The sequence below is a fragment of the Anarrhichthys ocellatus genome, unplaced genomic scaffold (genome assembly GCF_004355925.1).
Source record: "Anarrhichthys ocellatus isolate YVR2014 unplaced genomic scaffold, GSC_Weel_1.0 scaffold16, whole genome shotgun sequence".
In the NCBI taxonomy this organism is placed as follows: domain Eukaryota; kingdom Metazoa; phylum Chordata; class Actinopteri; order Perciformes; family Anarhichadidae; genus Anarrhichthys; species Anarrhichthys ocellatus.
Genome location: NW_022280046.1, coordinates 1,807,421 through 1,825,934, shown reverse-complemented (window position 1 = coordinate 1,825,934; position 18,514 = coordinate 1,807,421). Strand labels below are relative to the sequence as shown.

Here is an 18,514-nt window from a genome sequence, read left to right as displayed (position 1 = left end):
CCCCCCCCCCCCCCCCCCAGCTTTGCTCAAGCCAAAAGGTGTCTGTCTGTCTAAATCCTGAGAGACACACCACACTGCCTACACTTCTTCACAAAAAGTAGAAGCCCTGCTTACCAAACGGAGAGTGCTTCAACAGAGCCCAGGTTATTCTTAAAGTTTGTCAGATCGAGGAAAAAATACATGCGAATATGGTTTCATAACATCGCAGGGAGAGGCGACAGGGTAGGATATTTTTGCTTTCATTTGACTACTTCTTTAATATAGACACAAACACTTTATGCTGTGTTTATGCGAGAAATTTAGGATTCAGGATATTCAGGAAAATAAACACAGGAACAACCTTCATTCAATATAACAGGGACAGACTAAATAACTAGACTAGCCTTTGTGGAGTAATTGTGTGTATTTTCTGTTATCTAAGTACATGTTTCAAAATGAATGAATAGTTCATCGCTCTTTTCATTCCTATTTTCTATCATTAAAGTAATAGTTGTTAGAGGAAAAAAGAAACATTTCTTTGCTATTAAACTTATGGTGACTGATCAAACCAGTTTGCGGCTGACTCGAACATGAAGGACGCACATCGGGGTTGTTTCCTTGAACTCAAGAAACGCGCTGTTTTAACGGCTCATCTACCTGATGAAAAGGGTCCTTCCTCATGTTTCGGCTGGCCAGCGGCTCATCAAAGGGGAACACCACAGAGTAGTTCTTTGCATACGACTCATGGCTCCTCTCTCTGATCCAGCTCGTGTTGTCTGTCAGCGAGTTATGGAAACGCCTGAGACAGGAGGGAGAGGAATTCAAAAAGATTAACGCTCATTAAAAGACACAATCATTCAGACTTCATTTAAACATCATTATTCTGGTTCCTGCTGTCCTTTTAATGAAATGCCAAACAGAAACTCAAAGCCATGTTCTGCTTAATAGAGCGGCGCCATACCGATGAAACCTCCTGCGAGCACTGTCACTGCTCAAATGCTTTTAAGTTTCACCTCTGTAGGTTTGTAGACAGTCTTCTTGTGCATTGATGTACCTGATGTCGTAACCATACATGTCCTTTTCAGGGCGGCCGTGTATGATCCAGTGAGCCAGCTCTCTACCACAACCACCTCCCAGCATCATGCCTGACAAAAACACAAACACACAGAAACTGGTATGAACAGCATCTCAGATTCACATGTTAACGAATGCTGAAACAAGTAGTCAACAACTCGAGCCAGGGAGGTTAAAGTTGTCTCGACAGGAATCATTGTAAAGACCAGAAGGAAGTGGCAGACAGAGGAAGCTGTGGTGCCACCCAAAGGCATTGAGGGGAGTTGGGTGCCGGGGCTTTTGCTGGAGCCACCAAAAACATCCTGGAGGATGCTGACAAGGCCTTGATGAGGCTGTGGATCTAGAAGGGGAAGCCGTGGAGCAGGGCCCCACTTGGACACAAGTCTGGGGCTGATCACCCCCAGCTGGGTCACCAGGGCGAGGGTGTCTGATGATTAAAGACCCGAAACCCCCTATGACCCCGGGTTCATCACTGAAGACAGGTTCAATAAGCACCAGAGAGTGTAGCTACTCTACAACTGAATTAAGCACAAAAAAAAGAGGCTATATTTGCTGCTTCCATCTATTATTCTGGAATCTGAGTTTTTGATCGAGGGCTGCAACTCACAATTATTTTCATTATCCATAAACCCGTATTTGAATAATCATTTAGTCGATGAAATCTCAGACAAGAGAGAAACATTACAGACAAACTACCTGCTAATGAAAATGATTGTTAGTTGCAGAATCAAAAACAGTTTGTCACAGATTACTGCACAGGCTCACGTTAGTAAATGAACAAAAACCTGGCCCTCTCTCTCCGATTGCCAGTCTGGAGGACTGCGAGTGTGTCTCATTAATTTGGAGCCTCTATATGTCATATATGACCTACAGAGGATTGTTTTGACCTTTGTTCCATCATTTGACCCTTGCTCACGGCTGCCCCTGAGCAATGTGACCTCATCAGCTGAACCTAGCGGCTGCAGCTTTGTTTTTCAACCCGACCAACATGCAACACTGGCAATTCAATATTTCACCCATCCGGTCCCCAAAACTGCTGGGTTAATGAGCTGCTCCCTTTTAGCAACCCCCTTCTTGTGTTGTGTTGCTGGTAATTTGCATGCATCGTGTGCATGTTGTGTGCACGTACACACACACACACACACACGACATCAATATGCAGCAGCACGATCAGTGTGTCCTTGCATCCCTCCTTCTCCATCTCTCACAGCGTGCCTCCTCCCTTTATCTGTCATCGCTTCACTCATCTGCAGACACTGGCACTCTGGGCCAAGCCTGGATGGATGTTAGAATGGCAGAATGGGCGGATGGGTAGAGAGACAGAGGGAGGACGACGGGTAAGGGGGATAATGGAGTTCTCCTAAGATTATGTGGAGACAACCAACAAGGCGAGGTGGCACTGATAAATGTCACCAGAGATAACTACACTGATGTGTGAGCGAGTATCTACGTGTGAACCCTTATGCTCGTGCTTCCGCTCGTCTTATCGTCCCTCCTCTCTGCCATTGTACTTCCCCTCCACTTCCCCACTATCGGCATCTCGCTCTGTTACTGTTCGTTAATGGCGTGCAAACGTTCCTGGGTCCTCTCTCTCCTGTATTACTCTAAAATTATTTTTAGATAAGTTCCCCTCTCCCTTTCTTCTGACATTTACAGTGATGCCGCTAGTGAATCAACAAATGCTTTAAAGAGGGAGAAAACGTGCATCATTGTATTCATCCTTCTCTACCTTAGTCATGCCTTGTAAGCATGTTGTTTTGCAGAAGACATTAAGGCATCTCTGTCAAAGCAGTGACAGTTACAGAAATACTACCATAATACCAATGAAGGTGCTCAGTGTTATGATTAGCAACATGGTGATAGATTTAAGAGGTGCAGAAGTTAAAAGCAATTAAATAAACCATAATCAGGATGAATAAATGCCCTCAAAGTTCATCATGATGGTTCTGACCCACTAAGAAAAAAGTAACTTAAGGTTGCTCAGTAACAAATGCAACTTCTACAAGTAAGCAGAGTTACTGATCGCTTGGAAACCAGAATGAACTCCAGCAAGTAAAACAAAACAACGGAAGGGTGGTTTCTGAATCCCCCCCCCCACTTCTCTTGCTCTGCCCTGAGCCAAATAAGCTGTGTGAGTTCATGTGTGTGCATGTGTTTTTGTGTGACGGAGCGAAAATGACAGAGGACTTTTCCCGTGCCAGAGGGACGAAGAGGCGGGGGGGGGGGGAGAAAGAAAGACGTGTAAAAAGAGAAGGGAAAAGGGGACAGCATGAGGAAAAGACATTGTTGAGCTCCTGCTTTGATAAAACCTAGGATGTTTTGTTTGGGTGTGTGCATGCTGAGTTCAAGTGTGTGTGTGTGTGTGTGTGTGTCAGGCAAGTGAAGGCGTTCGGAATATCCTTGCTGTGCATGGCTGGTGGAAAATCCTTAATAACCAAGTCACTGTAACCATGTGTGATATATCGTGACGCTGGGCCCATTTCAATGAGCTTGGTACCAGCATGACGCAGGGACGAGGTGACACAATACTTTATCCACCTCCATTCAGATAGGATTGTTCCATTTTAATTTATATAAAGTAGAAGGAAAATAAAACCATACAGCAAGGGTCTTCATAGCATTATTATCTGGCCACTGTTTTTTTGATATATCATTTAAACTACAACTGATCAGAAATAGTGAACAATTGCCATAACATTTTCCGAAAGCCCACGCTGATCTCTTCAATCGCTTCTTTTCTCTGACTAACAGTCCCGGACTCAAAAATATTCAATTTACAATGATACATAACAGTGAGAGCCAGCAAACCTTCACATCTGAGACACTGGAACCGGCATATATTTGGCAAATAATATGTACAGCACAGCGTAAAACCATAAGCAATACAGGTCCAATCAATAAGGTATGAGGTATAAAAGCTACCAACAGCTCAGGGACAGCAGTGTGCGAGACCTCGTTAACTTGGCAAAAGATAAGGAGATGCTAACTCGCCTACAAACACACTGAACAGAGAAGGAAGGTGTGTGTGTGTGTGTGTGTTATGTGTGAGTGGTAAAACTACTGTATATGCTCACTCATTAGAGCTCCAACCTCTTGTCTTAACAACTTCAGATCTCGACCCTGTGGCCTTTTGCTCTTATGCAGAAAGAAGCTTTCTCTCAACCGTCTGTTAAAGCTGATGGCAATTACTTTACCCTTTACACCCCCTCCCTCTATGTTTTCAGACTGCTGAGATGCTCACATTCCTGCCTGTCTAATGTCAAAGGTAAGCTCATCTATGAGTGAAGTAATGGAGTGACTTGGGTTGTCTGTGTGTGTGTGTGTGTTCTCTATGGATAAAGTCCTCCATTATTCATTTGTTTGTGAGTGTGTCCACAGAGATTGGCAAAGGCTGGGTCAAAGTATGGGTAAAACACTCTTCGGCCATTTCTCCTGGCTCGTTTTCTTCCTGCTTATATTGCCATGCACTGAGGATTGCTTAGACCTTCCTAGCTCCATAATTTCATGTCTCCCTCAAGGGAAAGCTCTACACCACAAAGTATTTGAACGCATACAACTGTGAGTGATACGTAGCATTTGTTTAAGATGTTGAGGTTCTGACCGGAGATGTCTTTACCTTAATGGCCGTTACACGCCGTCATCCTTGTGCCTCCTCATTCATCTCCCTTTCCTTTTCTTTTCTTGCTGTAAACCCCCCCCACCCCACCACACGTTCTTTCTTCAATCTTTCCGTCTCTGCAGCACTTACCAGCACTGTTGAAGCCACAGCCCAGGAAGAAACCTCTGACCTCTGGGGCTTCCCCCATCAGCGGCTTGTGGTCAGCTGTGAATGATTCTGAAAACAGACAGTGAGAGAAACGTGGATAAAAGTGGCAACGAATTTAACAAACACAGACTTACCACAGAGGTGAGACTATTTTCCCATGCAATACTTTTACTTTGTGTAAAAGACCAGTAACACTGGAGCTGTTTGGGGGACACAGATGACTTTTTATTTTGCACCATGTGATCATTCATATAGTTATCAAATGAATCATACAACACCACATGTAACACTAATGAAATCCTGTGTAGCAGAAACGGTTTTAAACGTTTCCTATTCAATATTCAGAGCATTACCATAACAGTAATGTGAAGCTATAGTGCAGTAATGGTGTCCTGAGCAGAGAATAGAGTCACTCTCCCTCTGTGTGTTGTAACCCGAGCTTCTCTGTGCGTTGTTCGATCCGGACCAGCCACTTAGTGCATGTGAGCGTGCTCCACTATAGCTAGCTCATGGCCACCGCTCTGTATTGTTAGCACCGTTACATGTGAGCCGCCGGCTCAGCCGTCGCCATGTTGAGTCAATAGATAAGCTCTAAATTTTGCATTTAACGCCTTTAATGTTTGTACCTTCAACTTACCAAGTGTTAAAACCTGGACAAAGTAATAGAGAACGCATAATAAGTGCATAAGTATTATAGTTTTCAAATTGAAGTGAACTGAAAGAGAGTCAAATCAAAATGCCCCAGCTCACTGGGGCTACAAATGCACACATGAATACATTATTTCTCACAAACACACGTGTATTATGATACACATGAAGACGTTCGGCCACATTCAAATACCTACAGAGTATGCCAAAAGAAAATATGTTTCACCTTTCACTCAGCCTGATCTACTTAACTGTAACTCCAACCACCTTAATCCTAAACCAACCTTTTATAAGGACATAGGTCCTCATGGTCCTCGGCTCATGGTTGAGATTTCTGCTCTCTCACCAAAGACATGGTTGAGGGCTCAGTGAGCTCAATGCTCAGCGTGGTGTACGTATCATATAAACACTTGAAATTAAACAAAAGACAGCCATAATGTGAGAGTCACAGCCGAGGAGATGCTTTGCAAAAAAAATGAAATCCTCATTTTTTATCTCCATTTCTTCTGAGCCTCCTCTCCCTCTGAGCTACAGTCTTTCTTCTCTACCTTTCATCTCTCCTTCTTTACATCTCTACTTATGTCGTTTCTTTCACTCTGTGAATCGCTATCTCGAATTCAAATCTTCTCTGTTCATGCGTTGCAGATATATTCTGTCTTTCCCTTCTCCACCTCTCTGTTTTCCATCTTCCTCTGGTCATTCATGTGTGTGTATATTTGTGTAAATGTATGTTTCAGTTGTCACTTGTTTCCTTTCTTTTTCTGCAAACAGCTGCATCACACTATGATGATGAAAAATCCAATTCAACGCTGTAACTCTTCAGCATGCACAGCTACAGACCGGCTCACTCAACCACTTCGGCAACGTGATATTGCCAGGACGGGAAGTGAGGCTTGAGCTAATCAAACTCTCTCTACAAACATGACACATGGTCTGCTAGGTTCAGTATTCATGAGCTAATGTAATAGCATTAGATACGGATACATTTCAGTTTTAGATTAGAACGTGTCCAATTTAAGAAGTGTCATGAAAGTTGCTTGTTCCCTGATGTACTGCATAATGTTCTAAGCAATTTGCAAGAAGGGCTTGCAGGATTTTCAGAAAAATGGACGCCTCTGTGGAACTGGTGTGTGTGAGAGTACCTGGTCCACAGACAGTAGACTTGATGCCAGTCTGCTCCAGATTAGGAACTCTGTTGATGGCACCCTCAATGTGTTGCGTGAATATATCCCAGTCCAGGTCGAACAGGCTGAAGGCGAAATCATCAGACACCTGGGAAATAAAACACAGCAAAGGTGTTTGCCGGGACTTTTTTAGTATTGGCAAAATACAAGAGTGTAATTCTTCAAAAGCGGCTGCTCATGTTTGGATGTTTTTAAGGATCATTAATTTCAGATTTTACAGATTTTTACACAAAAACCATCCAGATTTTTAAACTGATTTCACATGGATGTTATGTTCCAAGTAAATAATGCATCTTGCTGCAAAAACACTTTGCAAAAGGGTGTTCTTACAGGGAGCACATCTTCCATAGTGACAAAGTGAAGAACAGTTGTGAGGAAATGCAACTTAGAAAAGATAAGTACAAATAAATAAAAGGTTAGATTACAGAGTCAATATCATCGAGACTGATGTGCTCTTTTCCCTTGTTCTTCCTCAACACTGTCCAAGTCACCACACTGTAGACCGTAGACCGCCAACTGTGGGAGTAAGTCACACTCACTGGAGCCACAGCACAATCCCGTAACATCTGTTGAATTGACTCTTTCTCACCAGTGGAATCAACATGTGTCAAATCCCTCTCAGTTCCCTGTCCAAGCTTTAATTTGCTCCCATCTGGACCTCTGCAACTCCCTCCTTGTCGGCCAAAAATGGAGCCTTTAGCTCCTACAACTCATGCCTTTCAGTGCCGAACGCCCTTGCCTTAAAATGTTCCCCTCTTACACTAATCAGACTGACTAAGGGCGCTCAAATTGAAAAGTCCAGCACAACAGCCTGTGCTCTCTGACATTATATCAGTCTGGCATTTCTCCCTATATCCTGGTATTGATCTGGTCACCCCTCCACTTAAACTTCTCCATCTTGGTTCCTCAATGGTGGAATTCAGTCTCTTACTTTCAGAACGTGGCTGTGTTTCTGAGTCAGTGCAGACATATCACGCTGGTTAACAGCATCAACACAGTCTAAAATCTTAAATACAAGTGATTCTTTCAGTTAGAAGTCTGCAGTTAGACAGACTTGCTGAGGGAGAAAAAGAGTTCCTATAGCTTACAATTAGTTTGGATTACGACTTGAATGTCACAGGGATGTGCACGCTGACAGCAGCTCCTTTCATCTGAACAAAGAGTTTCTGCATTATTACCGAGCACTGACACTCAACCGGAGTATCTGAGGAGCAGTGCTCTTTGTCCTAGACACCACACTTCTATCAATCCCTCCCAAGCCATCGATCCCGCTCGTCTTCACTCAGTAGGCATCCTCCATTCTCTCCGTCTCCCTGCTAATTCTCCTTTCTGTATCTCCTCTTTCTTCCTCCATTCGCCTCAAGACATCAAAGCAACGCTCAGCTGCAGAACGAGAACAAAAGAAGCTGCTTCTGCACAAAGCAATCCTCTAAAATGTAAAGACCACTGAGGAGTCTGTAGACAGGCAGGCAGCCAGACGGAAAGTCATGAAGTTAATATTATCAGTGCTGCTAGATAACTTCTATTAAAAACTGAAATATCTTTTGTAAATGTATTTCATTGCGAGGCTCATTCTTAAACATGAACAGGTTGAATAGAGCAATATTTACTTGTTAATGGTACAAATCCAGGATTGCATTGCACAGATTTAAAGAATAAAGAAATAAAACAAACATGAGCAGTGAAATGTTTCAGGTGTGGAACACCAGAAGAGGAAAAAGAGCAAAGATGCCTGCCACCAAACCGGCCTGCCGAGTTAACACGCTGCTCTAAAAACCTGTCCTTGAGAGACAGTACACATCCATTAAGACCAAGACCACCTGTCGATTTAAAAGCTTATATAAAGATCATTCTCTAAAGTCAGCCGCCTCTTTAAAGAGTCTGTCTGTGCCTGAAAGAACAGCTTGTACAATTACTTATTATACTTATTTAAGTTTTTATATTCCAATAAAAGCAATTTCACCAGTAGTGGAGCTAAAAATATCATACATACTGTATATATATTCTTGGTGGTGCTGAATGAGCGGCTATGGGGTTTGTTAAAATCAATGGGTTTATTGCCTTTGGTGCATATGCTCTGCTCATCAATATGTTTGTTACGCTGAAATGGACAACAACACATTGCTTTTTAAATGCAAATTCGATACCGAGCCCTGCCCAGGGTACTTACCAAAAAACACTGAAGCCATTAGGCCCTTCCATTAGTGTGGAAATACACTCATAAATTAATTTCTATTCAGTATACCAACCTTGCCTCAATGCAACCACAGGTACAGTGTTTACTGTACACTACTTGTTGCATGACTTGCAATGTTGCAACTACTTTTGACTTTCTTCATGTACGAATTAAACAAATGATATATTGTGTTAATAAGTCAGCTTTTAACTATTAGGTAGGCATTCATACCTCTGGAGAGAGCCAGGCTAGCTGTTTACGCCGCCTCTAAACTAATAATGCATCCGGAGTCCGGCTACATACTTTCAAGAAATTGTTCACATTTTCAAGGAATAGGCTTATTTGCTTTCTTGAAACTCTTATGTTTGTACTCCGAATATGAAGCTAGAACCAGAAGCGTGTCAACCATGTCACTTTTACACTTTTTGGGATTAGGTGTAGTGAGCTTTAGAAGTGCTGATAGAAGCACTTATGAACTGTAGCAAGAACCAGGCTAGCTACCCCTACTTGCAGTTGTTATGCTAAGCTAGGCTAGCTGCTTCCTGACTACAGACATAAGAGTAGCATCACTCCTCTCCTCCAACTCTTGGCAAGAAAGCATCCTAATATGTCATGAATATATAAAATTACAATGCTCAAAAAAAATTAAGAAAACACTTAAATCACACATCGTATCTTGATGAACACAATATTCAAGTTGAAAATCTTTATTGATATCTTCATTGTGTAATTCCTCAAGAACAAAATGATGTAAGAACGGACAATGGAAACCAAAATCATTAACCTATAAAAGGTGATAATGTCCCAGAGGTTCTCAATGTGAAGGCTAGTCAATAGCATCAATGCCTTACTGATCCAGGAACTGCCTACACACTCTGGCCACATGAGGCCGGGCATTGTCCTGCACCAGGAGGAACCCTGGGCCCATTGTACCGTCATAAGGTCTAACAATGGGTCTGAGGATTTCATCCTGGTACCTAACAGCGGTCAGAGTACCGTTGGGTAGCACGTGGAGGTTTGAACGACCCTCCAAGGATATGCCTTCCTAGACCATCACGGACCGCCAAACCGGTCACGCTGGATTGCAGGCAGCACAACGTTCACCGCGGCATCTCCAGACTCCTTCACATCTGTCACATGTGCTAGTTGTAAACCTGCTCTCATCTGTGAAGAGAACGGTGTTCTCTGGCAAATGCCAATCGAGCTGCACAGTGCTGGGCTGTGAGCACAGGTCCAATTAGAGTATATGGGGGCACTCATGCCGCCTTCAAGGAGTCTGTCCCTGACGGTTTGGTCAGAAACGTGCACACGAGTAGCCCACTGGAGGTCATTTTGTAGAGCAGTGCTCTTCCTCTTAGAGCAGATACCTGTCCTGCTGCTGGGCAAACAGCAAACCTTCTTGCAATGGCTTGTGTGGATGTGCCATTCTGGAGCAGCAGGACTACTCATGCACCCTAAATGGACTGCAGGTATCACCCTCATGCTACCAGTAGTGACAAGGGCACAAGCAAATTGCAAAACTAGGGGGAAAAAAAAACTATTTTTCTGCGCCAACTTGCTGTTGCTTCCACCTGTTGCCGCTTTCATTTGCACCAAAGCAGGTGAAATTGATTCACAATCGTTTACGCCTTCGAACTGGACAGATCAATATCCCAGAAGTTTAATTCACTTGGTGTTATACTGTGATGATTAAGTGTTCCCTGAATTTTTTTAAGCAGTGTATATTATGATATTGCCACTTTTACTTACTGAATAGCTCCTTCCATCACTGGGAGATTAGTGAACACACACACGCACACACAGTTGTATTAGTCCTGCTATGAATACAGTTTGACCTCCATGCTAATACAGCAGCAAGAACAAAAACAGACTAAATAAGAGACTGGGTCAAACTAACAGACTATGGAAACAGGATTAAACTTTACATAGTTCTCAATTGAAGTATTTCATTTTATGCCAAACAAAACTGATACGCACGTAGACAGTCAATACGTAAGGTTTCAGGGTCTGTAAGCTATCAATAGGGAATAACTGTTACTCAGATAATATTCAAGCTTACCTCATCCCAGAAGATGGGGTTGTGTTCATAACCCCCCACAGACAGGGCGTCACCTTGGAGGCGCAGGTACACCGATGCATCATGGTCCCTGACGTTTGGCATGTTCTGCAGCGAGTGAAGATTAAAGTGGAAACATTCAAAAACATGAATTAGTCCAAACAAATTGTGTTTCACTGACAAAATGATGGGCAGATTCATATTCATGAACAAGAGAAGGATGAATTATAAGAGCCTCAATCTACATCGAAGAGATCACTTTGTTTGATTGGCAGTTCCAACTGTAAAATTAACATTCATAAAGACAAGACACAAAGATAAGCAAGTTGATGATGGTACATAATTGAAGCTGCACCAGAAAATGCTTGCCATTCAAACCAGATAATGAACTAAACTTGTGATCAATTAGAATAATTGTGCCATTTTTCCTTTAGGTTTGATAATAAGATTATAGACCCAGATTCTTCCATAGTATTTAGTGCTTTTTGTTATTGTAACCAGAGGCATACATAGATAGAAAAGGGTATATAATACGGGACATAACAACCATACAAGTCTTTATCTAAAGCTCCAGTGGCATACCATGACGTGCCTTAACAAACCATAGAGCTTCTTTACGTACGGTAAGGCAGCTACTGACACACCATGAAATCTTCTTTCCAAAACACAGCAGAGAGAAGCATTCATCCCCTTGAGTCGGAGTAAATATTCTGGGAGAAGTGTCTGCCGAACAGTTACACTTTACGTGTGTCGTGTCATTTGTATTCATTCCGTGGGGAGTGCTTTTCATTCCAAAGTCAATTGGCTCCGTGGGTACAAAACCAAAATACCAGTGAACAAGCTGACATTTGGAAACAGCACGCTACATATAATAACAGCCAAAACTGTGCCTTTCCTCTCTCTTCTGTGCCGAGTACAGTCAAGCTGCTCGCTGCATGTGATCACCACTGGACTTCGATGCACTCTGTCCTTCGTGAACTCGCAGATATAAACCCGTACAGCCGTCTCCAGCGAGCGTTTTTAAATTCAAACCCACCACAGCATCGCAATGTATTCACACACACACAGACATGTGGTCAGCGTGAGATGTTTGACCTGACAAGTCGCACACCCTGGTGGGAACAGATTTCCCGGTGGCCTCCGACTGTGTCATTTTGTGCGTGTGGGCTGACGACTGTGTACATGATGTAGCAGTAATGCTGGTTAAGCTGCTCTTAAACTACATAACACAGAGAAGCTCCGACAGCCCCCCTAAAAACCACCGGCCTCGAGAGGACGAGCACAGTTATGCATGTGTACACTGACTAAAGCTAACACACAAGATTCACAAGCAAAGGGAAGTTTACACAAGCCATGTCAGACATGTGTTAGATCTGCATACAGAGGCCCCCCCCCCCCCCCCAAATACACATATGATCAGCATTAAAAAGGATACAAACAAATCAATCCCCCTTTCTCTCTTACACAAATAAGCACACACATGTCACTAATGGCATTCTGGACCATTAAAGGTGGAACTCTGTAATGTCACAGTGCCCCCTGCAGGTCAAAAAGAGTTAATACAGACAGATGAAGGGATTTACACAAACACAAGTAGCACAAATACTGTGTTTGGCCCAACATGATTAAAAATACATCTTAGATACAGATTTGTACACCAGAGGACATGTTGTGGCTCTATTAAAATACCCTGTATGGGCCCCATAAACCAAACAAATGACAGAATAGAGCCGTTATAATCAGGAGCCACGTCTGTGATTGATTGATTATATTTTTCATGCAACAGATCATGAACCACAGTGAGGCTGTTCAGGTATGACACATGGAGGTCCTACCTGTATGCCTTCAATTCTCTCTGTCACCACATAGGCGTGATGCATTGCAACAAGAGGCACCTTGACTCCAGCCATTGCCCCCAGCTTGGTGGCCCACACACCTGCATGTAACACACGGAGACAAAAATGTCAGAAGAACGCCACCTTTAAATGTAGATAAATCCAATTTCGGGAAAAACACCTGTAAAATTGCACCAAATTGTTCAAATATCAACTTAAGTTACATCCAGAAAGCCTCGCATTGTGTCATAAAATGTTTATTATACATGTCAAATAAGACCAAAATGCATTTCATCTGTGGTGTTGTATGTTAGTTAGCTGATCTTGTCTGAATCTCACCTGCACAGTTCACCACACAAGGCGTCTCAATGGTCCCATGAGCGGTCTCCACTGCCTTCACCCTCTTCACACCGAAGTCATCCGCCCGCACTTGGATGCCGGTCACAGGGCAGTTCTCGATCACCTGATTAAAAGACATACATTAAAGATGATGTACATGCTCTGCTCCACCCTGACGAGTGGCACAGTTATTCAATCTAATATCATTCGAGCCCTTTTATCTGCTCGCTGAGGTTGTGAAAAAGAAGAGTGGCCTAATGTTCTCCAACGCCGCTGTGACGGCAGTGGAGGTTCAGTCTACTGACTCAATCGCTCTCCTTTGACACAATTTTGCCTTAATAATCCTCTTCATATTCAATTCCTCAAAGACTACTACTACAACATAAGACAAAGGTAAAATTGTTAATCGCACTACGTCTCTATGAGGCCAAAAAGTCAGACTAAAGCCTGAAGTTCAAAAAAGGCTCGTCTCTAAATTTGTATACAGCGTATGTATAACAGTTCCAGTCTACTTTTGTTTGAAATGCACTATGAAGGCACTGACCATCAAAACTTCACTGCCATTCAAGACGTCATTTAGTTAGAAACAGCAAGTAATGTTTAGCTGTACACAAGGCTATCTACACTGGATTACCTTGTTCAGATATGGGTGCTATTGTTACACAGTACAATAGTGGAATCATACCAGCAGGGCAGGACGATGGACGTTTATGAGAAACTATATCTCAGAGAGCTTGAATGGAGACAGAGTTGAACTGGGCAGGTAACTCGATCGGAGTGATAAGCTCCAAGGTTGACATTTGACTTGAGACCATTGATCTTGTCCACAAAGAAATTCAGAAAAGATGAGGTAGGCAGGAAATCAAGAATGAGCAGGATTCATAATTTTGTCAATATTATTAATCAAAAATTATACTTGTTATTGTTGATCAGGCCAGAGAAATATGCCACTCTCACACCCCTGATGAGTTGATTGAGCATGATTAATAGCGCTTTCATGTGGAGGTTTGAGTTTATCTCCAAGTATCGGCCAAACTTCATCCTCTAAAGATAAGAGGTCGGCCAAAGGAATAGGCTTGCATTCTGGAAACTAGGGTGGATCGACACCATTGTTGCCGCAGTGAGAGGAGCCCAAGGCCAACACTTGAAAACCCCAGGATGAACTAATTCTAAAACATTTTGTATACTGCTGTTCCAGTAGGAGAACCACTAGTCAGCAGACAAGCGCTCGTTACCGTGGCTCCCCTGGTGGTGGCAGCTCTGGTCAGGGTGGTGCAGGTGCCTGCCGGGTCCATGGTGCCGTCTTTTGGTACATACAGGGTTCCGTACAGATCATCAACGTTCATCAGCGGATACAGGTCCTTGGTCTCCGCCGGTGACAGGACATGGGACTCGATACCATAAACTTTACCCAGCTAGAAATGAGGGGAGATGGCATTTTTTATTAGTTACGTTCTTCAGTAACAGGGATTCATTTTCCCATTTAAAGATGATCAGTTGTTTCACCTTTATTCTACATCAAATGAGCAAACTTAGCTTCCTGAAGCATACTGTATGAAGGAGGAGTTGAGTAACAGCCACTAGTAGCATAACATTAACTAGGTTTTAACTGAGGATAGTTGACCATAATATTTTAGCTTCTTTTTCCTGGCTGGATCAGTTTCATGCCATGCGTTGAGTAGGTGAAGTCTCATGTGAACTTTGAACTTCAAACACACGTAATCAAGGTAAACAAAAGCCTTTTCCCTGATCATGTGCGTATGTTGAGCAATTAAAATATGAACTCTGCTTTTAAACCCCAGAGGAGTATCTGGAAATATGTTTCAACCCATTGAAATGCAATTCTTAAAAACTGCTACTTTATTAGGAGCCTGTGGTGTGCGCACAAATCAAGTTTCTCTCAGGTATTGTTCTTCGGTAATTATGCCATCAGGGGTCATTACCTCAATAATACAAATATTTATGAGCCAATACTTGTTGGCAGCCCTTTAGCTGACAGAAACAATCAGTATTTTTCTTAGAAACGTGTTAACTTGGAGAAATCGCAGTTGAATATAAGTCTTTACATGCACTGTAGCAGTTTATCATTAAACTTTTGTTTACATGCTGTTGGCCAGTGATCATATGTATCTCCTACCTAAAAAACGATTTTGGAACCGTGTATTTCTTTTGTGGAGCATTACTGAGATTTACAGCTTTTTGCTTGTAGCATACTTTTTTTTTTTGTTCCCAATGTGCCACTTCATGTAGGAAAAGTTCAATGGTATTTTATCACATGAAACAACCGTGATTCTTACCGACATGAGGCGCTTGTACTCGTCCAGCCTCTGCTTGTTGGAGGCAATGAAGAGTCCTCCGTTCTCGATCCAGCCTGTGTGGAGACCCGTCTCCTCCTCCAGGTCTTTGCTGATCACATTCCTGGTGTGGGCCAAGAGCTCTACTTCAACATCACTGGGACGGAGCTGCCACAGCAGGCCTAGTGAACACACACACACACACACACACACACACACAGGCAGATTAACAAAAATGCATGTTCAGTGTACAGGTCAAAATACAACTGTGAGCACTTTATCTGCAGAGACCTTATCAAGACTTGAAGTACAGGAGACATGGAAAAAAGATACAGTAGGTAGTGCAGAGAAAACGAGTGAGGGGTGGATGGTTTCAACAGAAAGTGCACTACTGCACATAGAAGTCTTCCTTATTCTCCATATTCTATACGGTTCGTTACCTGCGGTGTGCCAGGTGGTGCCAGCAGTCAGTCGGTCTCTCTCCAGCAGAACTACGTTGGTCATCCCCATTTTAGCCAGGTGGTAGATGGTCTGACAGCCCAGACTGCCTCCTCCGATCACCACCACATCCGCTGATCTGAGGCAGGTAACTACAGGTGAGCTGAGAACACGGCTTTCAAAGTGGGATAAAGGGCGATGCTGTACTGATCCATTGCCCAAACCCTCAATTTACCCAGTTGTGCGTTCATTCTTCATGCAAAAGCATCTCATCATGTAAGAATTCAAACAGAAGCTGGTCTTAAAATGCAAAAAACTACTGGAAGTCAACGGTCACTTGTAGTGCACACAATACAGTTAACACACATCCACCCACTAAGCCAACCTGGGTAAAGGTTTAGTGGGTCCAGAGGAGGCTCCATCCTTTTTCTTTAGCGTCTTCTCGTAGGGAACACTTTTTTCCTTAGTGGGCTCCGAGCTGTAGGACCGAGCGGTCGTCCGGCACAAGGGAGAGAGAGGAGGCCGCACTGTCGACACCACACACCGAGCTGCGCGCCCTAGGAAGGCCATGGCCACTGTGATCAGGACACAGAGAGGCAGAGTGATGCTGCAGAAACATCTGGATTGTATTTATGCAGAATATTTAAGGTCATAGTAAAGTTATGTACAATACAATATAAGTTATTTACTAAAAAACATGTCTGAACTTCAAGGCGACATAACAGTACATTCTGTATGAGTAAATATGCAGAAAATAGTTTGTGTACCATTTCATCAAATTGAATTTTGCGTCGTTTCATATACAATATGGTGGAAAGGTTCAAGCAAACTGGTGCTTTGAGATAATGTAGATAAACTCCAGTTCCAGTCACCAAACGCTGAAACAAATTATTTTTTTTTTTTTCCATAGAGATCAACGTTCACTGTGTCATATTATTACTAAAAGAAGATTAAGCTGCAACTTTAACAAGGTCAATGAATGACGGTCTTGGTAAATAAATCTGTGTGCAATGCCTTCCACCATAGCATTATAGATCTGACATACCTTGAAGACTGGACTTGGAGCATAACAGCCCCAGCACTAATGGTTATTTATTATTCCTTATTTAAGCGCTTTGAACTGCCTTTTTACCGTGCTATAAACTAAATTGCCTCGACTTGTCTTTGTACTGACTAAACCCGTCTACCCATTCCCGGATCAAAAACCTGAGAACCCGGTTTAGGGTGACATTTGCATGGTGGCTGAATAGTTTCTGTGGACGATCAGCTTACACGTTGAAAAAAAAACGTACAGAAGTTTGTTGTTGGTGTTGCCTTGATCCTCCGTTTTTTTAGTTGCGCACTCTACATTTCTAATCGCCTCTTCACAACACCCGCTGTCGCTTAATTTGAGAAACGGTAACACATTAGCACATTAACGTAACATGCCCATTGAACATACAGCACGCGTTAGCCTGTCAACCCCACGTCCCAAAACAGCCTGCGAGGATGCGAGCTGTAACGGGGCATAAACTCTGCAACATTAAGCCTCGATCGCAGAACAACGTCACCAAACCTGCAGCTTCCGCCGTGCAGAAACTTTGTTGCACAACAGCAGTTCGGAACCGAGCAGTTCGGTTCCAGTTCGGTTCCGCCTTTTACCGACTGTCCCAGAAAAATACACTGAAAAGGTGAAAAAAAAAAAAAAAAAAACTAAAACAAACAGTTTGCAGAAAGACGGGATTGGAGTGATGTGTGAGACATTGAATAGATGGTTGTAGTAATCTTGCAGCAGGGGACTAAAGGGTGAGATGAGATTTAAAAAAAACAAAAAAAAAACACCCTCCTTACCTCAGCAGCACAACGTTATGGAACCTTGTGCCCTGAGCCAAATGCAATGCTCTGCTTGCCAAGTTGACCACGTGATTGCCCAGCTCCAAGCCAGCAGCCAATAAGGCGCTGAGTTTAGGTTCCCTCCTGTGAGAGGAGGTTCTCTCCTGTTCATACAGCCTGGATCAGGAGAGCAAAAACTAAGAGCTGCAGCCAATCCTTCTGTTTTATCTGTGTGTGTGTGTGTGTGTGTGTGTGTGTGTGTGTGTGTGTGTGGGGGGGTCTACAGTACACCAACCTTTGACCTTTATTGTCTTCTTTAAAACCCTTTCATGTAGTTGAATAACCAAGTTGCCTAACTAGTAATTAAGTGCAGCATGGCATGCACACACACACACACACACACACACACACACACACACACACACCTTTACATGTGCATACATCTGCAAGTGTGTGTGCTATGCTTATGCAAACAGCAAGCCTATCTCATGTATGTTGTGACCTTTCTTTAGCTGTCATTCATGCTGACATGTGACATGGTGTTCCAGAGGGAAATAAGGCCACGTAAACCAGATGATCCTACATTTCATTACATTAAGTCAACTATATTTAGCACAGCTGTAGGCCTAGGGGTGATATACATGTAAATACACAAACTCCTCAAATTACTTGTATATATCAAATTTTACTAGTTCCTAAGAAGACTGGTCATATATTCTTGCCAATGCATTTGACTGTTGAACACCAGTGACTTCACGAAACAATACAACTGAATACACATTATCTGGTTTGACTTGTTGCACCTCATTGTGACAGAACAGACAGCACTGCTCCTGAACTACTACGATACTTTGAAAATAATTGGCAGAAATTGAGAGTTCTCTGTTAGATATATGTGAAATAAGAGTTATAA

General features: G+C 42.9%; 1 protein-coding gene across 4 annotated transcripts in view; it reads right to left on the bottom strand.

Moving 5' to 3' along the window:
* Nucleotides 1-17,634, bottom strand: part of sardh (sarcosine dehydrogenase) — a 35,130-nt gene extending 17,496 nt beyond the window's left edge. The window contains exons 1-12 of one of the 4 annotated variants that reach the window (XM_031856070.1): nucleotides 17,082-17,634; nucleotides 16,175-16,364; nucleotides 15,792-15,928; nucleotides 15,355-15,533; nucleotides 14,293-14,472; nucleotides 13,058-13,181; nucleotides 12,719-12,819; nucleotides 10,887-10,991; nucleotides 6,610-6,739; nucleotides 4,802-4,888; nucleotides 1,034-1,124; nucleotides 637-778 (exon numbers count right to left, since the gene is read on the bottom strand). In XM_031856070.1, the coding sequence (XP_031711930.1) occupies nucleotides 637-778; nucleotides 1,034-1,124; nucleotides 4,802-4,888; nucleotides 6,610-6,739; nucleotides 10,887-10,991; nucleotides 12,719-12,819; nucleotides 13,058-13,181; nucleotides 14,293-14,472; nucleotides 15,355-15,533; nucleotides 15,792-15,928; nucleotides 16,175-16,359 (1,461 nt within the window). In that variant the 5' untranslated portion in view covers nucleotides 16,360-16,364; nucleotides 17,082-17,634. Of the gene's footprint in view, nucleotides 1-636; nucleotides 779-1,033; nucleotides 1,125-4,801; nucleotides 4,889-6,609; nucleotides 6,740-10,886; nucleotides 10,992-12,718; nucleotides 12,820-13,057; nucleotides 13,182-14,292; nucleotides 14,473-15,354; nucleotides 15,534-15,791; nucleotides 15,929-16,174 lie in introns of all 4 variants that reach the window. The other 3 variants (XM_031856072.1, XM_031856069.1, XM_031856068.1) reach the window with 3 other exon arrangements.
* Between the last annotated feature and the right edge of the window lie 880 nt (nucleotides 17,635-18,514).